This window comes from Cucumis melo, chromosome 9, assembly GCF_025177605.1.
Source record: "Cucumis melo cultivar AY chromosome 9, USDA_Cmelo_AY_1.0, whole genome shotgun sequence".
NCBI lineage: Eukaryota > Viridiplantae > Streptophyta > Magnoliopsida > Cucurbitales > Cucurbitaceae > Cucumis > Cucumis melo.
Genome location: NC_066865.1, coordinates 2,863,964 through 2,881,870, shown reverse-complemented (window position 1 = coordinate 2,881,870; position 17,907 = coordinate 2,863,964). Strand labels below are relative to the sequence as shown.

General features: G+C 31.7%; 2 protein-coding genes across 2 annotated transcripts; both read right to left on the bottom strand.

Moving 5' to 3' along the window:
* Positions 1-1,789: 1,789 nt before the first annotated feature.
* On the bottom strand, positions 1,790-2,924 carry LOC103498042 (metalloendoproteinase 1-like). Its single transcript, XM_008460493.3, has one exon. It carries the CDS (start codon positions 2,880-2,882, stop codon positions 1,929-1,931), a length of 954 nt encoding a protein of 317 aa, XP_008458715.1. The 5' UTR covers positions 2,883-2,924; the 3' UTR covers positions 1,790-1,928.
* Positions 2,925-7,073: 4,149 nt separating this feature from the next.
* Positions 7,074-8,342, bottom strand: LOC103498041 (metalloendoproteinase 2-MMP-like). The gene is made up of 2 exons (XM_008460492.3): positions 7,766-8,342; positions 7,074-7,638 (listed from the first exon to the last, which is right to left on the bottom strand). Exons 1-2 carry the CDS (start codon positions 8,289-8,291, stop codon positions 7,205-7,207), a joined length of 960 nt encoding a protein of 319 aa, XP_008458714.2. The 5' UTR covers positions 8,292-8,342; the 3' UTR covers positions 7,074-7,204.
* Between the last annotated feature and the right edge of the window lie 9,565 nt (positions 8,343-17,907).

Sequence of the window (17,907 nt, the reverse complement as noted above, 5' to 3'; positions counted from 1 at the left end):
AAACTCAAGCTCTGATACCACTTTGTTGGAAGCGTTTGATGAACACCCCAAATAAATAATCACCAAATAGAATATTTGATGGAAAACAAAAACTTTTTGGAAGACTTGTTGTGTGTATTCAACTCACACTTGGATGATTTAGATTACAACATTTCAATCCTATTTATAGGATTTTCATAAGAATAACTTATATCACAATTAAATACAACAAATTAAATCCTACATTTAACTAAGATGAAAGTCTTACTAAATTAACTCTAACATTTTTAACTCACATCCTTCTCTAACTTACATAAATTAACTCACATATAACTTATTTATTTAAAACATGTTTAATTTTCAACAATTTAACTTTGGTTTCAAAAAAGTCTGCCTTTGTTTTTTTATAGAAAAACCGACATTATATATATCAAATATCACTTTTTTCAACGAACAATAAAAGGTTAAATTTGCTGTAGTGTCCACTAAGCTTGGTCAGAATATCTTCTCAAGATGTTAAGGAACATATCAATACATGGCTAGGAGTAAAGCCTCCAACCACCTTATAGTAACACGACTTTCGCCCCTTTAAAGATCAATACACTTGTGAAAATTTCTCAACAAACAATGATGACTTTAGCTCGTAAAATTCTCATGAAATAGCCAAGAAACAATCACAATACCATAAAATACGTGCAACGAAAAACCAAAGAGAGCAACCCTAGTTCTCAAAACAAACGCACTTAGGAAAGAAAGGAAGTTAGTAAAAAGACAACGACAAGATTTTTCTAATAAGGAAAAATTTTCTCTACACCAGGTTTTTTTAAAAACAATCATTTAGTTGATACAACAAATGCAAAGACAGATGAATAACATCCACCGGAGATACGTCGAAGATTGTCAACACAACATCTCTAACATCCATTTGATGGTGTGGGAAGATTTTGGCCCATGCCTTTTCCACCTACTTACCAATGGGAGGCTTCATTTTGATGCTGAGGAAGCTTGGTTCAATGGGTGCTGTTTCTGGTTATTTTGGTGTGGAAATTGTGGCTTTGCATGAGATTGAACATATTCTTAACCTTCAACATAGCACTCTTGAAGGAGCTATTATATATGTTTCCAATTATACCTAATAGAGAGACAAGGGTTTGCATGAAGATGATATTAATTGCTAGAATCCAATGCCTTACATTGAAGTCACTCATTCAAATTTAACTTTAGCAACTTTAAGTATAAGAACTTCTTTTAATTTTAGTGTTTTTGGGCGCTTGAAGTAATCTTTTAAGTTATAAAAAAATTGGAATATTATTCTAACGTGGCCAAGGGTCGAGGTCGAGCATAGGTCAACTAAACCCTTAATCCAAACTCCCCACATTTCATATTTAATTTGACCCAAGGGTGTGGTTCTCCAGGTTAAGTTTCACCATCTTCTTGATTAGATAGCTTGTGAAACTCTATCATCTCAAGTCAATTTACATTCTTTAGCCCAAAATCACTCAAAATCATTTAACTTACATATATCATAATGAAGAGAACGATTAGGTGGAGCTTAGGCAGCACCAAATTATACATGCTTCCCTTTCTTTTGTGCACACAGATAAAATATAAAAATAATCATTAGAAAAGGTTAAAAAAAGTGTTATGTGGCATGTTATTATTGGGTGCAGCCTCGAGAGATATGTACGATAGGTTATGGGTACAGTTTGACTGCACCCAAATATTTTCCAAAACATAAATCTAGTCGTTCCTTACAAAATAAAATATACTTAATTTCAGTATTAGATTCACATTATTAATTTGGATAGAATTAATACAACAAGCCTAAACATTATTCAACCACAATAAGACATTGTACATGTACTTTTCATATAATAATGAACTTAAATTCTAACGAAAACCAATAAAAGTATACACAAATTAAATATCATTTGAGAGTATCAATCGTATCAAACTCGATAAAGAGTCTTAATTCCAGCAATATCATCACCATGCAAACCCTTGGTAACTCCCTCTGGTATACTTGGAAACATAATAGCCTCTTCAATAGTGCTATGTTGAAGCCCAAGAATATGTCCAATCTCATGCAAAGCCACAGTTTCCACATCAAAATAACCTGAAATAGCACCCACAGACCAAGCTTCATCACCATCAAAATGAAGCCTTCCATCCGTTGGTGGATAAGCATGAGCTAAAACTCCTCCCACACCGTCAAACGGAGCGTTGTCTCCATGTTCGCCTCTTTCAAAGCTTATTTTGATATCAGCTTTTCTATAATCTACAACATGTGAAAATTTGAAATGGGTATTCAAACTCCATTTTGAGAAAGCTCTTGACACTGGTTTTATTGCTTCAATTGGGTAGTTTGGGAGGAATCCATAGCTTAAGTGGAACTTTGAAGACGGCCATTTGAGGTTTCCTTCAAAGAAAGTAAAGTGAGAGACTTTGTGGAAATGAATATGGCCATTATTTTTGTAATTTTGGTTTCTTTTTTTGTTTTTGATTACATCTTGGACTCCACATCTAGGCTTGGCTATTTGAGCAAGGGTGTTGGAGTCCAAGATTCCTGAGGGTGCAAGATTGTGGTTTGTTTGGTATGTTTTTAGGGCAGATTCCAAGACTTGATCAAAAGTATCATCAAATATGGGGTTGGAGTGTTTTTGGATATTGGTAGTAATGTAACCAAAACGTTGAAGGTATTTTTTTATTTGTTGAATGCCTTGTTTTGTATCACCTAAATGACATCCTTGGAGATTCTTGAGAAACATTAAGGAATTGGATGAGTTCATGTTGTGGGAGTTATGTTTCAAGATCATTGGAGATGATGTATTTAGATTAGGGAAGAGGGAAAGAAATAGAAGGGTAAAAGGGAAGATGATTTGGATTGCTTTGGAAGAGGCCATTTTCTCTTTAAGAGATATTAGTTATTTTTGTGCAAAATACTTAAGATTTTCAAGCCTATTTATAGGGTTTGAGCAGTACTTATGTGCAACAACTTAATTCTTCTCCCACACATACAAATATTTTTGACTAATTATCTTTTTTATATATATATATATAACAACTTTCAGTATTTTTAATTGGGTGCAGCAAAATGAACTTAGCTCAATGATACTTGAACATGATGACTTTGAATCTTAAGGATGAGAGCTAGGTTCAATTTTCTATTCTACACCTAAATTTTCTCCGTTTGATCATAATGAACAAAATGAGCAATATGTAGGTGCATTTTACCTCTATGTATCCATTCTCATTAAACCAACAAAAGAAATTAAACATATAGAGAAAGTAAGAAGAATTTATGACGTGACAAACTACATCATTCTAGATAATTTAGTAAAATTACACAATGATAAATGTAACCTAAGATGCATCTAAATGTATATTTGGGAGTAAGTTTTGAAATTGTTAAAATTATTTTGGTTGTGTGTTTTTAAAATTATACTTTAAGTGAAAATCTATTCGGGGTTTAATTTTACGCTTTCAAGTATATAATATTCATTTTATACTATTAAAATTAATTTTGAAAATTCTAGAAGCATTTATAAGTGATTTCTATACTTTTTTAGAAGCATTCCGAAAACATGTTAAATTAAGAAAATGATGAGAAATGAATAAGAAAAAGTGCACGTCTCTTTGATGTTTAAACAGTTAAAAAACGTAGGGCTTTGAATGACGAAAATTAAAAGATAAAAATATTGATTGAATTTAATTAGTTAGTAGAAACGGAGGGATTTAGAGTTAGGCCATTTTTGTTTTTTTCTTCATTTGCTCAATTTAGAAAGTCCTAAGTGATTACGTACAAGTTTAATTCAAACAATGGATAACATTGATGGCCATGTCTGCCATGCAGAAGAGGGAACCTGCATCTCTCCTTCCTCTCATTTTAAACCCTAATGCTGCAACATTTAATTTAATGATCCATCCAAAAAGACGAGGACTAATGGATCAAAGTGAATTATGGATAAATAATATTTTTTATGGAAACAATTTTATACTTAACTTCGATTAGAGTTTTCTTAATTAATTATGAACGTGTAGAATTCATATATGTATTTGACATGTTGAGTTGAGTTCACGTGTCAAAGATATCTTATGCAATTTTTTCTAATATAAATAAAATGTTTTTATAGTGATTATTTTAGATTGAATTTTCTTTTATTCAATAGTAACGATACCCAAAAAAAAAAAATATTCAATTTTGCTTTGTAAGTGAAATGGCTCCAGATGTAATTGTAATAATAATCTATGCAAAAAGTCATTTATATTTAAACACTTTAAATTAAAAACACATGTATCTTCAACTCTTTTTGAAAGTTTTTATATATAAGTTTGTTTATTTGTTATATACTAAAAGCTTCTTTTTATTAACGTCGAATTACTAAAAATAAAAGCAACTAATACAATATTAATAACCAATGCATTAAAATAATATAATGGTCGTCATAACTTGTCATTTGAGATGGTCATTGTCAGAGTTTGTGATAGTTTGTTAGTTGTGATCGTTGATGGTAGTAGTCGAAGGTAGCTCTGTTAATGGTGTTGGTTGACCAACAATGGTGTCCCAACAAAATTGATCAACGATGGTGGCCAGAGTTGGCTTACGGAAGGAGACGGCGGCCCTAACAACATAGTTAAAGAGCAATATTTTAGACAGAATTATACAAATTAATATACATATAAAGAAGAAGATATTAAATGTTTCTCTTAAGAAAAAACATCTTCTAAAAGTTGATATCAAATTTTTTATCCTAAACCAATTTATTTAATTCACAGACTCATTTTTTGAAAGCGATTATTAAAGCATCCACTTTGTTTTTTTTTTTTCCAAAATTAAACACATACTCTAAAATCTCCCTATATATAAAGGGAGACATGAAGAAGCAAAGAAAGTATTTAGTGGAAGAGCATCTTACTCAACCTTCGCAGAGCTGTCTCTTCCCCAGCCAGAAACCTGCAGTTTGCAAAATGTGGAGGAGTTAAGGTACTATACCCACACTCACCTTAATTAGAGTGACAAGATATGTCTCCCCTCCACATATATATACATGCATATGTACTGACAAGACATGTCTCTTGAAGTTGTAGTTCAATATAGCAACAAACACGATTAAAAATTTCAAAATCCCTGTGAAATATGGAATAGAAAAAGTTAATTATAATATATAACTCGACATTCTAACTTATATAATTATTGTGCGAATCTTCGATTCTTTTTCGACTATGGAATCTCCAATGTTATTTCAATTTTTAGATATAAGACAGTAAAATGAACTAATTAAATTATTTTCAAATAATAGAAACATTTTACTTTTTGATAAATTGATATACACAAAAATAAACTTCTATCACTTGCAAAAATAGATTTTTATAACTGAGTCTATTCTAATTAAAAGTTTATCTATTATTTATAAATATTTTTAAAAGCTTTATACATTTAAAACAAAATTTCATATTTATTTTTTTATTTAATAATATGTTTGTTTGAACTTTAATTATAAACTTTTATTATAAATCAATTGAAACCGACTAATTAACGAAATAAAACATTAGTCAAATATAGGGTTAGGTGAAGGATGTCATATTATTATTTTTCTGTGAAATGTGAACTATGTGTATGTTTTCCACACACTGTCACACCCATAGACGAAAACTTCTGGCTTTGTTGGACCTACACGTCGTCCATCATCTTTCACACTCTCTCTTCACTTAAAAAGGAAAAACCTTTGAGAAACAGAAAAGTTTCCAAAACACAATAATTACTTTAACAAGTAATTATGAATATATATTGATGGACACGACTGGTAAAATTTAATACTTTTCTCAACTTTGAAATTTATACATATATGCTTTCTAAATTTTTTTTTTTTAAAAAAAAACATTTTATCTTATTTATTTTGAATGAAAGAAATTGAAATTGTCACTCAAATATGCAATCACCAAATTTTAATACTTCTTATAAATTATTAAATACTGAATTTAATATTGAACTATGTGTAACAATGTTCCTAATAACATACTCTAGTTTAAGAAAGATATAACTTAATTAATTAAGCGATAATGACACTATGGAATTAATAGGGCTAATGACTTTATTTCTTGACTTTCCAATTTCCACTTTCCACCTTCTTCCAACATGTAATTTCTTCTCTTTGCTGGTACTAGTCCTTCTCCTTCCATAATTTGTTGGAGCTTGTTTTTTCTTTCTTTAAAAAACAAAAACATAACTAAAATTAATAAAGTACTGTATGGCAACCTTTTCAAAAAAAAAAATGGTATAAATATAACAAAACCATTAATCAACCATAATGATATATGAAAGGCTTCTAGTAAGATATGATCTGTCACTAATATACTCATGAACTGATTATAAATTTTGCCTATAATATATCTGCAACTTTACATTGTATTCTTTATGTTAATACTTTAGACTCGATTCTTCCATTCGAATGGCTTTAAAAAAAATCAAATATATCTCTTTTCTAAGAGAAAGAAAATAGAAGATTAATAAACTGGTTAGAAAAGTAGCAAAGCCTAGTTACAATCAAGTATTTTCTTCTCATTTTCTTATTTTTCGCGGTCATCTCTCTGTAAAAGGTGAATCACTACAAATGGGGCATACAGCAGAATAGATAATAATATCAAATTATCAATATCCATATCATTTTATAATAAATACATTATTGTATAAATGGTAAAACTAGCGAAAATATTTATAAAATATAGTAAAATTTTAAATTGTTGATAGACATTTTTATCACCGTCTATCAGTATAACTCATTAATAAAATCTAAAATTTTACTATATTTTATAAATATTTTAGTTTATTTTGCTAGATTTAAAAATATTCGATCTATATATAAATATAAACAAGACTTAGTTTTAAAGTTAGACAATATCATCCTACATGATTTAATTCACCTAAAAAGAATACTGCTACAAAAGTATAGATGTCATTAGCAAAAATTTATTTAAATCATTTATAATTAATTAGTGAAAATAATTAAAAACACGTATATATCTTGAAAAAGAGGAAATCTCACCTTAAATAAATTAATTGTACAATTATTTTATATTCGTTAAAACCTTTAACCTAATACTTGCAAACAATATATAAATATAATTCAAATTAATAATCAATTACAAGATATCAAACATTGAACCAAATTTTTATAAAATAAATAAATAAATAAACCTATAGATGAAGAAATACAGAGTTGTAATTTTAAAGAATGTTATTATACAAAGCCTTAATCCCTGCAATATCATCAGCATGCAAACCCTTGGAAGCTCCTTCGGGGACTTGTGGCCACATGATAGCCCCTTCAATGGAGCTATGTTGAAGGCCAAGAAGGTGTCCAATCTCATGCAAGGCCACCGTCTCCAAATCAAAAGAACCAGAAACAACACCGTTCGCCCAAGACTCGTCGGCATCGAGGTGAAACCGGCCATCCGACGGTGAAAAAGCATGAGCTACCACTCCTCCAACACCATCAAATGGATACCCATCTCCATGATCACCGCTTTCAAACCCTATTGTTATGTCTGAAGTTTGGTTGTCCAAAGCTTGGGAGAAGGTGAAGTGAGAGTTCGCCGCCCAAGTAGCAAAAGCTCGAGCTACCGGACTCACCGTTTCTGGTGGAGTTCCTGGAAGAAACCCTGTTGAGAATATGAATAAAAGATTATATATGCTCTTTGAAGTATTGATACAACTGAGCTAACTATAATTCACTAGCTTAAGCTTAGCTTAAGCTTTTAAGTTGATTGCTATTAGCCGATAATTTACCATAAGTGAGATGAGATTTTGTAGCAGGCCACTTAGGGTTTCCGTCAAAGAAAGCAAAGTGAGAAACCCTATGAAAATGGCCAACTATTCCATGTTCAAGTTGCTTTCTTTTCTTGCTTGATCTCATCCAAGTATTGCCATGGATGATATCTGCAACTCCGCATCGAGGCTTCAACATTTGAGCTATTGTCATAGCATCAAGAGTTCCTGTAACTTTGAGATTGTAATTCTTTTGGTATGTTTTAATGGCGGACTCTAGCAACTCGTCAAATTCGTCGTCTTTATTTTCAGAATGAATTTGAGCATCCTCATTCAAGTAGCCAAATTGGTGAAGGTATTTCTTCAGTTGGTGGATACCTTCAACTTTGTCACCCTTTTGGGATCCATGAAGTTGGTTAAGAAACACAAATTGCGATGATGCTTTTCCATGGGAGTGAGAATGGTTTGGTTGAGAAGATGATATTAAAGGGAAGAAGGTAAGAAGGAGAAGAGTGAAAGTGAAGAATGATAATTCTTCCAAGGCCATAACTCACTTCTCCAAATATTATTATTGGTTGTAATGGTCAGTTATTACAAATATGGTGGTCTTTGAAGAAAAGTTCTCCCCTTATTTATAGCTTTTTTGGAGAGAGAGACTATGGAAAACATTGAAAAGGAAGATTGATGTCCATTTCATAATAACTAACTTTTTTAGAAGGGATTATTGAAACAAATATAACTATTTTTTCTAAAGGAATTATTGTATTAATATGTAGGTGAGGAAATCAGATCTCTAACTTTAAGGTTAAGTACAAGCACTACATTAGTTTAGTCATGTTTATTTTGATCGCACGTTTATATTTTTAGTCAAATTCTAAAAATAAAATTAAATTTGTTGAGACCTATTATTTTTCTGGACTCTTATGGTTGGAAGAGTAATTTTTATAAGTTTATTTCGTAAAAAGTCAAATGTTATCAAAAGGGTTTTTTTTTTTTTTTTTTTCCTTCATATCATCCTTCAATAAGCATTTTGAATTCTTAACCAAAAACAAAAAACGATGTTTCTGAAACTACCCTTTTAGTTATGTTGTAAGGTAAAGTATAAGCAGTTTTTATAAATTTATTTAAAGAGAAAAACGAAAACCCAAATTGTTATGAACAAAGTTTGAATTAGTGAGTTTTTAACTTTCAAAATAACTTCTATTTAGTCTAAACTATTATATATTCCTTAAAACGTTTCAATAGAATTAATCAAGTTTATGTATCTAAATAATCGATATGTTTCATATAGTCAAAATAAATGTAATGTTTATTATTATAAGCTATAGAAATATAATTTTGAATTGACAACTCAACAACTACAAGTTTTTGAAGAGCTGATCTCTTGGAAAAAGTGTATTCATTTTTGGTAAAATATTCCTTTTTCTTTAAGCATTTTTAACAAATTAATTATTCAATATTTGTTTAATATATAGTTTAATTTCTTTGCCTGATTTTAGATTATCAAAAGTATTTTTCTCAAAAAAAAAATCTCAAATTTATATAAAAAGTATTGAAATATTAGATTCATTTAGAAACTATTTTATAAAAGGAACCTTTAGAGAAATAATTTATCTAAAAAAAAAATTAACAATAAGTTCTATCACTAATATATTTTACTATATTTGCAATTCTTTTAAAATATTATAATATAAACTTAATTATTAACCCTAAAAATTTTGTCCATCGTAAATACGTACTCTTTTTATTTTTAACATAATGCAACTCACAAAAGAATTGTTATTTGAATTAAAGTTGCGAGATTTATCATACGAGATTCACTAGTGGTGCACGACTCCATCTCCCCAACCGAAAGTACCGAATATTATTCTTGAGGTACACTTGTATATGTCAACATGGTCGGGATGGTCCAAGATGTAGACCTCCTAACCCTAATTATTGCTATCCCAATTGCAATAGTTTTGGTTTTGATAAACACAAGTGTTGCTAGGAGAAAAAAAAGTCACATTAAAGATAGGGTTAGTTAATTTAAGTCAGTAGATAACGAGAAATATTGGAGAAAATTGAATGTAAAATGAGGAATTAGAATTTGAAAGTTAGGCTGGAAAATTAAAATTTATTAGATGAGATTATAAGCCTCTAGAAGTGTTAGAATTCAAAAATGTTGCATAAAATTAACGTCAAATGTGATGGTCGTTTAAATTTGGGAGGTGGGTGTAACAGTAAATAAAACGTTTTTTTTTTTTTTTTTTTTATATTATTTCATCTCATCCAATATTGGCCAAGTAATTGGGCTAAAATAGTGCCAACGTGTAATTTCTTTCTGCCACGTATGCAACGGTCAACTTTTCTTTTTCTTTTTTTTATAGAAAAATTGACTCTCTATTTCTTAGACAACAAACTTACAGCTTCCTTTTCAAACTTTTCTGCTTGATTGCACGTGACATGTTTCTTTCTTCCACATAGAAAATGAGAGATGGCAATTATTGACAAAAGTTATACCATATGATATAACATATTTTTGTGTAGTTTGATTCAATTATAGTTTGTCTATGTGAGTGAAAATTGTTTTTCATACATATATTCTTTGGTTACTTGTTCTTCTTTTTAGAAATAAACGTAGAGTATTTTAATGCTAAATGGTGTCTCCAAAGAAATCCTCTTATGCACTATATACTCCAAATTCATTCATAAAAGGGGTAAGGTTACATGGTATAAGTATCTTAAAGGGTCCGAGAAAAGCACTAGGTTACTTGTTCTTTTCTAACCTAAATTCTTTAAAATGTTTCATTTTCATCTTTAAACTTTAAATTTTGTTTAGAAAAAAATTCATGGAGGGTATTGGAAAAGATACATGAGAGCGTCATGTATATTACATTATGTATTATTCCAACCTTATCCGAGTAGTTATTGAATAAAGTTGAACTAAACTATTTTAACTAAAATAAGTTGATTTTACAATATCTTTTGAGATAAAATAAATAGTAACAACAATCTTAATTAATCTTCTATATTGTTGTTAAATAACATGGTCACATATGTCTATTAATTTTTACAAGTGATTGGGAACTATGATGTTTCTTTGAATCCTTTATTTTAAGGGAAATTGACATTATCAAGATTATATATATTGTGACCCACATTTGTATTCTAGTGATACACCAGAAAAGAATATGAATGAAAGTTAGTTATGTGTGAACTTCTAGGTTAGTCATTTCATTTAAACGAAAAATCTTAGAAAAACACTATTAAAAAGGAAAAAGAATATATTGTTAAAGACATATGTGTTTGTTTGTTCAAATATATTATTCAGAGAATAATTATGAGAGTGCTTCCATTTCAGAAGTCATTCTCATTGAAAATGACTTCGGCTTTGGCGGCTTTTGGTTTTCCAAAAATGTTTGGTTAGTTTGGACTAATCATATATAATAGTTATTTTGATAGTTTTCTTGGAGTTGCATGTTCTTTTTCCCAACTTAATTGGAGTTGTAAATGTTGTGTTGCAATTAAGTACTAATATTTATGAAAACATTAATCAAATTTTGTTTAACATTTTTTATGTATTAAATTGAGGATATAGTTGGGTATGTATTAAAATAGAGTAAGATCGCAGTTAAAATAGATGTAAAGTAGTTATAATACTAAAGAGAAGAAAATGAAGTGAATAACACATAAAGATTTTACATGAAGATCAACTAAATAAATTAGAGTAAAAACAAAAAATAAGGATACAGAAGATATATTTTTTTCTATATAGCATTTGACAAACATTATGTGTATTTTATCTTTCACATACTTTGCTTACTTGTTGAAGATTTTTAGGATGGTTTTTGCAGTTATAGGTCTTGTCCTATTTATAGTTTAAAGAAATTAAACTTAGTCATCAAGCAAAATCAATTACTCCAAAATGTTATAGATCAATTGTAAAAGATTCAGTAACTATGATATAAATTAAAATTTTTAGCTATTACCAACCTAAGCAAAATTGAAAAAAAAATTATTAGACATAAAATTCATAGAATAATTAACTATAGTTATATAGTGAAGACAAAAATAAATGAGAGATGACCAATAACACAAGTATACTCTCTTGATTGGTGTAATTAGTCTTCCACTTATTTGAAGATATCTTAAATATCATTGATGTAACGCTTTTGATAATGCTAGAAATACAATAAATATAAATATATATATTGATTTCTGGACAAATTTGGTTTGTGAAATTGAACTTGTGTTGATATTGTGTTTGTATTGATTTGATGCGATGTGGTTCGATCTCAATAATTTAATCTCTCTAATTCTCTTTCGATTGAATGATTTGAGGAAACGAAACACGTGTTCTTGAAGTTGGAGTCTTGGAAGAAAGCTTGTATCTTCAAATGTGCTTCAATCTTCGAGAATGATCGACTTCAGAAGTTAGGGAGAGAATTCTTTCTATAAAATATTTTCAATCCCACAAATGAAGAAAACTCCTCTATTAGAGTTCTTTTGTGGGCTTTTATGGACTTGGACCTAATTGGTTTATGGACCAGACCCATGGACTCAACCAAAATGGTTTGGGTCATATTTGACCGTTGGGCTAAATTAAGTTTATTTTTGGGCTAAATTAAATTTTAGGTCGAGTAAATAATATTTAATTAGACCAAAATAATAATTTGATCCAATGCTCATAATAAAAACATGTGGCATCATTAGAATAGGCCAATTTTGTCGAGAAATTTTTAGTTAATCTTAAATTCAATTATTTTAGTAAATGACGTGATAATTTGTTATTGGTTCCAAAAAATTTTTATTTAACAATGTCTTTCACTTTTTCATTGATTAATTAAAATCATAAACTAATAAACTTATAAATTAAAACCACTTAAACTTTCACACATTTGTCAATCATGAACACTTCCATATGTAATTCTCGTACTTGTATATAATACAAACAACAATTAAAATGATATGTATCTCTATTTAATAGTATGAGATTTCATCGACAATAGGTTTTTCAAAGTGGAATTCTTATATCATTGTCTTAATGCTCCCTCAAGATGGTGCCTCTTCAGGCTGGATTTACCGATTCTTGATCGGATCTCAAATTCATTTGATTGGACCGAATTTTTGTTTGAACTTTATGGGTTTTGATATTATATTTGGTCGTATGAGGTATCATCTCAAAACCAAATTAGCAATAAATGGAGTGGCACATCTATCATATAAGAAATATGAGTCCTTTGTTTTTTTTTTTTTTTTTTTAATTTTGAAACAAAGACAAACGTGTGACCCCTTTGTTTTTCCAATGTGAGATTCTCTTGCATCTTTATAATCTCTTTTCAAAAACCTCGATGCATTGGATTAAATTATCTAGAGGGTGCGGGTTTCAATTAAACCACTTTTATCATATACTATAAATTAAGCTCAATACAATAAATAAATACATTTCTTTCTTTTTTTTTTTTTTTTTTTTTGAAAAGGAAACGGAGAGATATAGTGATCATACACTATACCACAATTCATTAATATGAGGCAAAGTTACAGATGTTTTATATTGGTGAGGGACCATATTACAAACATTACTTTAACAATGCCTTGTAGTTTAGAGATATTACTCTTTGGTTGTAGTCTTTGAACATTGAGTTTTTGCTAGACCACATACCAATTAGAGAGCCTATATCTTCCCACATGTTGACCAAACTTTTTTCTACATCTCTGAAAATCTTCTCATTTCTTTCCAGCCATATTGTGTCCACAAGAGAGCCACCCCAGCATTTAGGCTGATTACATTTTTTCTGCTTATTTGCTTCATTTCTCCCACCAAAATACTGACGGTATTTATGCTTCTTATGTCAAAATTGACCCCAATCTGCCGACTTAGCTTGTCCCAAAGGGTCTTTGTTAAATGGCAGGATATGAAGATGTGGTTTATTCCTTCGGCATCAGATTTGTAGAGGAAGCATCTACTTGGTTGAAGGTATGTATTTGGAAGTCTTTTTTGGAGCACATCCGTCGTGTTTATGCTTTCATGGAACAGAGACCACATAAAGAATTTTCCTTTTTTCGGCAACTTTGATTTCCACAAAGTTTCATAAAAATTCCTTTCATTTAGATTTGGAGTAGGTCTTTCAGAGAGTAGTTGTCTCTTTGCTGATGCGGCTGTGTAGGTTCCTTTATCGTTTGGTGTCCAGATCATGTTGTTTTTGCCACCATTGAGGGTAAGAATTTTTAGTATCCCCTTTAAGTTTGTCCAAAGCTCAATTTCCCTGTCATTTAGGGGGCGTCTAGGATGTAGGTTCCAGTCGTTTGTGTTGGGATCCCACAACTCTTCAATTGTTGCATTTTGAGCCTTGGATAAGGTGTATAGCCTCGGATAAGTGTTTGAGAGAGAGCCAGAAGCAATCCAATTGCTATGCCAAAAAGATAGGTTTTCCCCATCTTTAATTTCCCAACTGCTGTGATTTTGAAACCATCCAATCTCTTTGATGATTTGTCTCCACGGGGCTTTCATACTACTATATTTCCCAATTGTTGGAGGGAAATCTCCTATATGATGCCCTTTATATTTTGCAGAGATGATTTCCACCCAGAGGGAATCTTTCTCCTCTTGGAATCGCCAGAGCCACTTACAAAGAAGGGCTGTATTGATGACTTTTACATTTGTTATGCCCAGACCTCCCTTGCATTTTGGAGTAGTGATTGTGGACCATCTAGCCAGGTTTGTGCAATTGGTCTCATTTTTGTTTTTCCAAAGGAAATTTCTCCAGCATTTTTCAATTGTTTTGCCTGCCAGGTTTGTGCAATTGGTCTCATTTTTGTTTTTCCAAAGGAAATTTCTCCAGCATTTTTCAATTGTTTTGCCTACTCCACTCAGAGCTTTGAAGATTGAAAGCTGGTATGTTGGTAGACTGGATAGGGATGCCTGAATTAGTGTTAATTTTCCCCCTTTAGAGATTTGTGAGTACTTCCACCCACTTAGCTTCTTTTGTATTTTGTCCATAATGTTTGTCCAAAAGCCTTTTGTGTTTGGTTTTCCCCCCAAGGGAACTAGAAGGTATTCTTTTGGTAGAAGCTTTGTAGGGAAATTCCAGAGATTTGCTACTTCAGCTGATCTGGTAGTTGGGATATTGACAGGAGAAATTGAAGATTTGCTTCTGTTGATTGTTAATCCGGATGCGGCTTCAAAGAGGAAAATAGCATTCTGTAAGCTTTTGATAGCTCTATTGTCATCCTCTATGAACACTAGAATATCATCGACAAACAGAAGGTAATTTAGTTCACAATTTTTGTCGAAAACCACCCCTTTGATGACTCCGTTTTTCTGCAGTTTTGTTAGGAGTCGACTTAGGTAATCCATGGCTATGACGAAAATGAAAGGAGATATCGGATCTCCCTGTCTTAGGCCTCTGTTTGGAAGAATTTTTCCCCTTGGTCTTCCGTTTATCAAAATGGAATATTGGATGCTACTGATACATGCTTTGATCCAGCTTCTCCATTTTAGAGGGTAGTTTTTTACCCTTAGCATGTAGTCAATGAAATCCCATCTAACTTTATCAAAAGCTTTTTCAATGTCAAGTTTTAGGACGTACCCTTTTGTTTTGCTTGTGATCCAGAAATCCACTGCTTCATTAGCCATAAGGATGGCATATGTAATTTGTCTCCCTTTGACAAAGGCAAGTTGGTTGGGGGAGATACTTGTTGGGAGAGTGGACTTCAATCTATTTGCAATAGCCTTAGCTATGATTTTGTAAAGAGATGTTGCAAGGCTAATGGATCTGTAGTCTTTTGGATTTGCACAATTTGACTTTTTAGCAATGAGAGCAATGTAAGTATTGTTAACATTCTTGTTAATAATACTTTTTTCATGAAAATCTTTAAACACTTTTATTACGTCTCCTTTGAGGTGATTCCAAAACTTTTTTAAGAACTCCATCGTATATCCATCAGGCCCGGGAGCTTTGTTGCCATTGAAAGAGAATAAAGCTTTTTTTATCTCAGATTCTTTGAATTCGGAGCATAGTGCAACATGAAGTGATGAATCAATTGGGGTCCAGTTCAAATTTTCTAAGAGAATTTGCTCCTTTTTTTCCCCGACATAGATAGTCTTGAAGTGTTTAATAATTGACTCTGTTGTTTTTTCCTCTGTATCATGGACCATTCCTTTGTCGTCTTCTATTTCAGTAATGAGGCCTTTTTTATGATTTGTTGTGCAGACTTTGTGGAAAAAGGAGGTGTTTTCGTCCCCTTCCTGTATCCATTTGATTTTTGCTCTTTGAGCCCAAAGCTGGGCCTCTTTGAATTCAATGTTACAGAGGTCAGTCTTAATAGCTGTTCTTCTTTCACTGTCTTCAGAACTTAACTGGTTTTGAATTTCCTTTTTGTCAATAGCCTCAATTTCCTTTGCGAGGGCCTTTTTTTGGAAGGTAAACTTGTTTAGATTGTTTTTTTGCCAATCCTTGATAGGCCTTGAGATTTGCTTTAGTTTTTATATGAATGCATGACCCAGGTGTCCATCATGTCTGGTGTTTAACCACCAATGCAAAAAGTTACTTTTGAAGTCCTTCTCCTTTAGGGAAATGTTATTTAGTCTGAAGGGAGGAGGCCCCCATCGAATTTCCGAGCATTCTAAGACTATTGGAAAGTGATCTGATGTGATTCTTGGCAGTGTTCTTGAGAGGTGGGTTTTGTAGGTTGATTCCCAAGAAGGGGTATAAAGGAAACGATCGAGTCTTGAGCAAACTGGCTTTTGTCTGAGGTTGGACCACGTGTATAAGTTGTTTGTAAGAGGGGGGGTCTATGAGACTTGTTCTTTGTATGAGTTTATTGAACATGTTCATACTGTGTTTTGCCATGCTTGTGGTATTGGATTCACTCCTCCATCTGATCACATTGAAGTCTCCTGCCAAGATCCAATTTTGCAAATTATGGGATGAGAGGTTGTCCAATTCCTTCCAGAAATCATTTCTATGTCTTCTTTTTGCATGCCCATTTACCGTTGTTAGCCACCATGTTGTATTATTTCCTTTGAAATTTGCCGATACTGTGAAGCTATCTTCATTTGAGTTGATGATGTTGTATCTAAGATCATTCCAAAGGATCAATATTCCTCCTGAATTTCTAGATGACTTTTTTGCAATCCACTTAAGACTTTTTATTCCCCATAAAGATTTGATTGTGAATTTCTTAGCAACTTTCAACTTTGTTTCAGTTAATACCACAACATCAGGATCATAGCTAGTAATTATATTTTTTATTTGGGCTCTTTTATGGGGAGAGCTTAACCCCCCTTACATTCCACGTTAGCACTTTCATTTAACATGATCATTCCCTTGAAACATTTTGTTTGATGAATCCCCCATAACCATGAAGTCATTCCCATACAGATTGTTTGATGTGCTTGGCAAATTTTGAGTGTTTGTTGGGGCTAACTTCAAGTTGTTTTCTTTTAGCCATATCACTAACTGTTTTTTGAATTCTAAATTTTCAATTGGCTTTCCTCCTTTCTTTTGCTCCCCCTTTTGTTTTTTGAGTCTTGCTTTCTAGCTTTGGTGGCGTCTTCTGGATCATCATTATCTGTTAGATTGCAGTTTGGGCTTGTGTGCTTCTGGGCCTGTTGTTCAGATGGTATTTGTGTTGGTGTTTCTTGAACAACTTCTGGGCCGGTATGCATGATCTCATCTTCATTGTCGCAGTTTGTTTGAAATTCTCCTGGGGAAATGTAGCCAAGATCAACAGTAAGATTGCAATCCCTGTCTTTTTCTCCATCAACCACCATTTGTATGGGGATGATTTCGGTTTCTGCATTGGATCTTGATTTGATTCTGTAGGTTTTTTGTTGAGATTTTCTTCCCGATGTGTGTTTCTTTCTTGGATTGCTCTGCTTTGATCTATCCTCATTAATGGCGTGTCTTATCTTCCTCGTGGGTGCACTGCTGGGATTATAATAAAAAGTTTTTTCTTTTGGAGAAGGAAAACTTACTTTCCTTTTTGAGACATTCCTTGAGCTGACGTGTCCAACCTCTGTTTGCATTAATTGAGAATCCCCTTCCATATCTTCATTAATGCTCTGTGATAAACAAACCTCTTTGCCTTTTCTTTTCACTTTCTTTTTTGCCATCTCCTCATCCGAATCTTTAGATCATTTAGATCCTTTGTCATCAGTACCCTTGGCCAATGTGAGA